The 8,173-nt window shown below is 38.6% G+C and overlaps 1 protein-coding gene across 2 annotated transcripts; it reads right to left on the bottom strand.

Moving 5' to 3' along the window:
* Window positions 1-592: 592 nt before the first annotated feature.
* lif.S (LIF, interleukin 6 family cytokine S homeolog) lies at window positions 593-7,761 on the bottom strand. 2 transcript variants are annotated; one of them, XM_018243993.2, is made up of 3 exons: window positions 7,694-7,761; window positions 5,062-5,249; window positions 593-3,334 (listed from the first exon to the last, which is right to left on the bottom strand). In XM_018243993.2, the coding sequence occupies exons 1-3, from the start codon at window positions 7,704-7,706 to the stop codon at window positions 2,888-2,890; spliced, it is 648 nt and encodes a 215-aa protein (XP_018099482.2). In that variant the 5' UTR covers window positions 7,707-7,761; the 3' UTR covers window positions 593-2,887. The 2 variants fall into 2 exon arrangements, with proteins under 2 accessions (XP_018099482.2, XP_041436173.1); XM_041580239.1 differs by having other exon boundaries at window positions 7,090-7,740.
* Window positions 7,762-8,173: the final 412 nt, after the last annotated feature.

Genomic DNA, 8,173 nt, shown 5'->3' with positions numbered 1-8,173 from the left:
AAAGGTTAGGGACCCCTGCATTAAACATACAAGAAAACATACAATAACAATCAATAACAGATGCAAGAGGTAAAGAAGGCACTGCCCATATGAGTTTAAAAAATCAAATATCGCTTAACTCTAAACTGTGCACTTGTTGGCATGCATACAAGTTTGTGGGCAGTGCATTGAAAAAGGACACAGAAGAAGCCCTTGAAACATTTGTATGCTGTCCTGGTAAAGCTCCAAATAAAGCAACTGTCTGCAGCATTGTGTGTGTGGTAAGATAAAAATGTAATGTAATTTACAAGTGTTTGGATTAGTATTCCAGCAGCCCTATGACAGTAAGAACAGCCCCGTCTTTGCTTTTGTGGTACCTACCTCGTGGCATTGCTCTTGCTTGTTTTTCCATGTATATCTGTTTCAAAAATTTGTAAATCTGTGATAGTAACCTCTTGGGGCAAATAACCTAGATTAGAAGTCATAGTAGGAATCCAATTCTAGCCTGGACCATAGTTGACCCATACTGTTCTAGAATCAATAAATAAATAATTTAATGCAAAACATTTGAAACATTATTGGTTTCAGTAAAATAAAATACAGGCAAATCCACTTCAAAAGAAATATTTTATTGCAAAAATACAAAAATACAAAAATATATTTATAAATATCTCAATATCATAACAGATTTGAAACAATGTAACATTCTGTATTTGTTCCAGTACATTTACTTTAAAGGTACATGCTGTCTCTGCTTCAGCAATCAATGTACAGTACATGTTTATATGAAGTAATAAGTGGTTAATACTAAATGCACCCATACAGCTGCTAAATGAGCTCACATTTAGGTCAATAAAAGTAGAATTAATATTTTTTTTAATGAAACCAATTAACTGCTAGTGTTCAAAGAATTCAGCAAATGTAGTTTTAAAGAGACAGCAGAGTCTAGCTTTTGAGATCGAGACCTTCTGAGACAGACAGTTTTCTGATTCTAGTAGCTATAATGTGATGCTCTTGGCTGCTTGGGCACTTCGTCTATTTTTCACTATTCCCCATAAACTTTATGGAAATGGGAAACTGCTTTATAAGTGTAGGTAAAATTGGATGGTACACCCGTTTTAAGAAGAACACATTAGGGCCCATTTACAGACAATAAGTGCAGTTACATAAGTCTAAAGCCACTCTGTGCACTTGCACATTTTAGCTCAAAGCGCCAATACTTCCCAGGGTTCCCTTACACCTATTGGCATAGGGAAACTCTGAAGCTACCGCCAAATCCAAGGTGATGGTAGTTCCAAGGTTCCCATAGCAGTCTGCATCAATAGATGTAGTTTACTTGTGTCTAAAGAATCGAGCACAAACATCATTTTTATAGTGAGACCTGTAAATGACGACATTCCAACACAAAATATATTCAGCCCAACTGTGCCCGATTCACTGCAAAGTACACATGGAAAACACATCAGCCACAATTGCATTAGGCACACTGCCACCTTGCACCCACACTAGCGCTGGAATTGTGGGTAAATACATGGAGCCTTATGCACAATTTGCATACTGTACTTGTGCCTTTAAATAAAGCCTATGGTCTTAAGTTGTATTACAGTATTAAATTCCTGTGTTACATAGTATCATTTCAGACTCTTCATAGTTAATTTACAAATGTTATGGACCACAACATAAATTATATAAATAATAAATAAAATAAATTACTTAAATAAACCCTTCTTTTTGGTTAACCAATGGAAAAAAAATACATACAAAACGCTGTAAAAAAATCCCAGAGACCAAATGTTACAAAATGATAATATAACTTAAATACAACTATAATAAATACATAAATAAACATGGAATGTACAATTTCAGTACTAAATAATCATGGAATGTACAATTTCAGTACAAAAAAATTTGCTGGTTCATCCACACCCATATGGTTACTACACCCACACGTTGTGTGACCCTATCAACAATCTTTCACTATTTAAGTGACTGAGGCTTATGATGTTTTTAAGTGCTGGAGTCTCTGAATAAGAACTAGATTGGGAAGTGAAATATTCTAGATACCCTTTGGGACTCATTTATGAACCAGCCTAATTATGTTTTTCTGTCATTGACCTAACAAGACCATTCAAGCATGGATGAAACATCCATTCAAAATAATTCACCCATTCACCAGACAAAAGGTTAAGTGGGAGTCAGTCCTAAGGATTGGTATTTGATCAGTTTTTGGTCAGGTATCCAATGGTTTACAATTGTCAGCATTAGGTTGATGCTCAAGGCCATCCCACTAATATCCCTCTTGATCTGTACATAAACGAGCCATATTGGATCTGAATATAATTACTATAATACTATAGTATTAAATCTAATACTTTTCTGCTTAGCCATTGTAGGTGACTATGCTCTCAACTGAAAAGTCATGCTTACCCCATATTCACTATAATACATTCATTTTCCTCATGTCAATTTTCAAAGATGTACCCCCTTTAAAAAATGATCAGTGATACCTTTTCAAAACTGGGTTCTAACAACCCATACATTCATGCAGTCCTTGAATCTTGCTTGGTTCATTTAGGTTTTCTTTTCATCACATGCCTTTTTTTATTTTTTGGAAGACTTCAATAGTTTTCTCACGTGGAACAGGAAGTGTTGAAAGTTAGATAGTAATCCATACTGCTCAGTAATCCATTATTACATGCAGTCTCTTCTAGATGGTTGGTGCATTGTTGCATTGTTTCCCATCATGCCAGTATGCTTTTGCCTATTCCTGTACTGCTCATTCCATGTCTAATTTGCACTCCTATTACTATATTATCCTTTGGCCTTCCTAGTAGTCCAGGTCTTGTGCAGCAACAGCTTGCAGTATGTCCCAAGTAAGATACTTTCATAGTGCCTGAAATTTAAGGCATTAAGGATTTTGTGTTTCACTTTCGTACGGGTGATGGATCATAGTTGCATCCACTGCTTGGTGAATGAAATGTTTGTATTTTTTGAGCATTTTGCAACCTTGTGCCTTTTGATCAAACCTACTTCTCGGTAAAGGAGGACCATAATATACACTCACGTGATATACATGGTACTTTTTGCAAAGAAAACAGGACAGATTGGATAGAATTCCCTTGACTCCGCTTAGGGTTTTTTCTAGTTCACTGAGTAGTAATTTATTTTTGGAATTAATTTCATTCTGGACATTGGTGATGTTGCCGAGGGCAGCAGAGACATAACTGAAGATGCTGAAAAGCTCAATAGCCTTTTCTTTCTCTGAAGAGTTGGTTGCATTAAACTTTGGAAAGTGTACAATCACTGGGTCACAGATCTTGTCAACTGTATTGCTGTTGAAACCTTGACCTTCATACTGTTAAAGAACACAAAGTATTACTCCAAACAGAAATGGATATTTGAATGTTTCTGATAGTACCTAATGTATGAATTACAAGAAGATTAGTTTTCAGATTTTCTAGCTGATTAGACCAATGGTTCATTAGCATATACTGTATTGTGAAATCTGGCCACACAAACCTATGGTTAAACTAAACAAATCTAAACCATCTAAACTGATTAGATTACTATGGTAAGCTTGCTAAGAATATATATATATATATATATATATATATATATATATATATATATATATATATATATATATATATATATATAAAACACAAATGTTATCTGCACAATTCCCAGAGTGCATGGGGTGAATCCCTGCCGGGGTGAAAACACAGTTTTACAAACAACACCAGCACTTAAATATGATAAAAAAAGTCTTATATTATGAAAGACATTATAAAAAACCAATTGACAGCTACTTGTAGCTCCTTGCAACCCTAGATAAGGTTCTTATAGCGTAATTAAGATTGCAAGTTGTCACAATGCAGCTTTTCCCCCCAATAATTCCAGCATAATTGCAGTCACGAGGGGGGCGACATGCCTGATGCAGTTGCGGCTGATGCGCCAAAAGGAATGCAATTGTGCTACAAAAGCTAAACTAATCAGATGCAATTGTACAGAAAACTTTCTAAATCCAGAAAGTGTCACTGCCGGCTGTAAAAATCGCATTTATGTGCAATTCTTTAGCTGTAAGTGGGCTCAGCCAATACAAAGAGGGTACTGTTATAAACCTGAAGCTACTGCCTGGTTTGGAGGTGGTTGTACCTCCAAGGTTCTCCTGCATCAAAAGGAGCAGCAGTGCTCGATTTGGAGCAGGAGGCAGGCAGTAGCACCAAGCACAGCTATAGGGAAGTACAAAGAACACATTTACATATGTACCTTTAATCAACAGAGCTTTACGTTAAACTAACTGCAGGGAATGTTACAGTCCCACAACTGTGCATGCAGTTCTCACATACTTAGTGTGCCAATCAGGGCTGCCTTGATTGCTGAACTGTGCTTTGAGTCTCATTGCAGAAAAGAACTATATACATAATTCCCCTCTATTTGTCTCATATTTTACAAAAGAAGTATCAAATCAGGGTCTTATAGAGTCCAAGGTACTACAAAAAGTATGCACCACCCTGAACCCTCAGCATGGGGAGTGGACAAACCGGAAAAACTTTTAGGAAGCCGGCACTCAAATGAAGGCAATCTTCCACCAGGCAGATGAATTCAAAGTGAAAAGTTTATTGTGTCCACAGCCTTATGTATTTCGTGATATGATTAATTGTTTATCACTAAACGCATAAGGCTGTGGACACAATAAACTTTTAACTTTGAATTTATCTGCCTGGTGGAAGATTGCCTTCATTGAGTGCCTGCTCCATATAAGTTTTTCCGATCTTGTATACAGGCCAAAGAAATCCTAGTTGACCTAATATCCTAATACTATGCAACAGGGGATACTTAAAAACATAAGTATCAGTGAGTGGTGTGACAGAAATGACATCACTGAGCACCATTTACAAGGAAATATTGATGATGTATTTCCTCGAGTGCTGTCAATCCCTGCATTTTATGTATATATATGTGTGTGTATATGTGTGTATATATATATATATATATATATATATATGCTGTATTTTAATACTTTTTAGCAGGAACAGAACACTAATTTCTATAAAGATTACTGTACAGTAAGGTTCTTACATATTTTTCATACAGATGTTTTGCTCCAGATGCCAGCTCTTTTATCTTATTATGGATTTGGTGCCAAATGTAGGTGGTGTTATCATTGCAGTTGTTGGAGTTTAAGCAGATTTCATCTTTAATGTCCAATGGCATCGCTGTTATAATCAACAGACACCAACACTGGAGGATCAGCAGTTGCACAATTCCTGTTCCAGAGAAAAACATATGTTACAGATTATTCCGCTTTCTTCCTGATGACAAAAGAGATGTCTACTCTCCCTGCTGCATGGTAACATTGCTTGGAGTATAAAATAAAAACTTCTACATGTAAGCAAGACCAGATGGCTTGTGCACCAGTACAAAGTCACTGTGGGTACATTGCACAGTTGTATAAAATGCACAGTCAGCCTTCCAATAAAATATGCAAAGGGTTTGATCAGCCCCTATTCCATATAACTGACTGTATTTTAGTATTTACTGTACATGCCTAAAGGGTGCAGTTGCATTTACAGTATATTTTCCTAAATTGCTAGACATGAGCAATAAACCAATAAATTTTATATATATATATATATATATATATATATATATATATATATATATATATATATATATATATATATATATATATATATATATAGAAAGATAGAGAAGCTCGCACTCACAGGACTTGAAAGGTCAATATATATATATATGGACAAGTTACTTTTGCTCTGGCTGGGGGATACATTTATGCTTTTCTGCCTCTAAAATCCTTAATCATTTCTTGCAAAGTAATTTAACAAATTGCTTCCAGCTTAAACAACTTTAAAGGGGCTGTTCACCTTTGAGCTAACTTTTAGTATGATGTAGAGAGTGATATTCTGAGACAATTTGTAATTGGCTGTCACTTGTTATTATTTATGGTTTTTTTTTAGTTATTTAGCTTTTTATTCAGCAGCTCTCCAGTTTGCAATTTCAGCTATCTGGTTGTTAGGGTCCAATTTACCCTAGCAACCATGCATTGGTTTAAATAATAGACCGGGATATGAATAGGAAAGGGCCTGAATAGAAACACGAGTAATAAAAACTAGCAATAACAATACATTTTTAGTCTTACAGAGCATTTGTTTTTAGACGGGGTCATTGACCCACCCCGCCACTTGAAAGCTGGAAACAGGCACCTTTCAGGGGCTGTTACCGCCTGAGGCAGCAGCCCTGATGCTGTCCCCCCACTTCTAATTTGTAGCGTTGGAGCAGGTAGAGGAGGGGACGCATCGCTAGTGCAGTAAGCGTTATTTTGTTCACTGTACTAGAAGAGCTGAATTTCCATTTTAAAAAACAGAAATTTGTCTCTTAAAGTTGCCAGAGGTGGCTTTTTGCCGCTCAAGACAAGATTGTCACCTAGCCTCATGGCCGGAGTGGCCCTGGCTGGAAAGAGTCGGAGAAAAAAAAGGCAAATAATTCAAAAACTAGGAAAAATAAATAATGAAGACCAATTGAAAAGTTGCTTAGAATTGACCATTGTATAACCTACTAAAAGTCAACTCAAAGAGGAACCACCCCTTTAAGCAATAGGAGAGAACATGCTTAGTAAAAATGGTGCTGAGCAGCGCAGAGTGGTCCAGGATCCAGGGGCGCTACCTGCTTCAACTGTCACTTTCCTCACGTGACGTGTAAGCGCATGAGAGAGTGACATCACTTGGATATATCCTAGGCTGCTGCGCTATAACCTGGCAATAAAGTTGCCTCTATGTCTAACGCTGCCCTGTATGTAGCGAGTGCTAATATGTCCCTATGACTAAATGCTGAGACTTTCAATCGCTGGAAAAGAAAAGTGAATGTAGTTGCAGCGACACATGGCAGCGCTTCCAGCAGAAGGAGCAGCGTGCTGAGTAATGTCAGCTAAAGGCGGCTGTATACTCCTGCCAGCAAATCCCAGGCAGCTACACACTTTTTTTTCTTTAAATTCCTGCTTTGCCTGGTATGTGAGCTTGCTCCATCTGCCCGTGCTACAAATCGCACCTAGACAAGGCAGAAATCGCTGCGGGGAGAGGAGGAAGTTACCTGACAAGTGCCTCATCCTACAAGTAGTTGCAATTCCTTTGGGGGGCAGAGACGTCTGTATGGCTGATGCTTGAAGAGATTACTTTAAATTAGTCCCAAAACTAGGCATGACTTAAATAGCAGCGCCTATGCCTCAGCGCTCTCAGCCAATCAGCGCGGGCCGGAGAAAGTGCGTGGAGTTTCGCTGAATGAGTAGCTCGGGGCTGCCGCTGCCGGACTCTATGGGGAGATTTAGGGGGCTCAGCGGCTTATCTCAGGGATTTCCCCTCATCCCATGGAAAGTCTTTCAGGTTGCAAATAAGGCGACATGAGTCACGACTTTTTTTTTTTTACTCTTTCGACTGAGTCATCGCAAGTCAGCTGAGAGCAGGAGGGATGGATATGCGGCTCACTTGCGACTGCAACTCCCGGAATGGCCTGAGAGCCCGACCTGTTGCAGTTGAGCAAGAGATGAGAGAGTTTAAAGTGTCTATTCTTCCTTTGGGCTTGCTGATCATTTACACACGCGAATTCCTAGCTGAAGTTATACTCCCCTCTATTGGGGTACGGGGTGCTGGGAGTTGTATCGTGCTGGGAGTTGTAGTGCAACAGGCTGATTACCTACCGCATGTCCGCATGCTTGCTACAGGGAAAGGGAACGAGCCAGAGCAGCATTTGCCAAAGTGACAGGGATGGATTATATAGCAGAGCAGGGGCATGTCTGGGCATGGCTACATCTTCACATTACTTGCAATTTTTTTTAGGGAAACTGACAATTTACAGGAAATGCGCCAGCCGCCGGCATCATTGTCTCTTCATTTAACGTGGAAGGAGGATGTTCCCCACACGTGCAGTCTTTTATTATATGCCTTTATTTAAATGCTTGACTAAGAGCTGCCATACCACTTCCCTGCTGTCATAATGAGCTCTCCACTCTCCAATCACAATGAAGGAAATATTGCCGTTAACCAACCCATGGACTAAGCTTCTCTCTCTCTATTAGAAATGTCCGTGTGGCTTAGAACAATGGCCTATATCTTGTCTTTCTGCTACTCATGGAGAAGGCAGGCTTCCAAAACGAATGGGCAGGGGTTAGCAGGACCAC

The sequence above is a fragment of the Xenopus laevis genome, chromosome 1S (assembly GCF_017654675.1).
Source record: "Xenopus laevis strain J_2021 chromosome 1S, Xenopus_laevis_v10.1, whole genome shotgun sequence".
NCBI classification, from domain to species: Eukaryota; Metazoa; Chordata; class Amphibia; order Anura; family Pipidae; genus Xenopus; species Xenopus laevis.
The sequence above is the reverse complement of the archived record's forward strand: the minus strand, read 5'-3'. Positions and strand labels throughout refer to the sequence as shown.

What these genes read in the sequence shown, in the direction of transcription:
- lif.S (XM_041580239.1), bottom strand. An exon ending in AACATCTGTATGAAAAATAT is followed by an intron (nt 3,335 to 5,061) that starts GTAAGAACCTTA and finishes GTTCTTTAACAG; the next exon opens with TATGAAGGTCAAGGTTTCAA.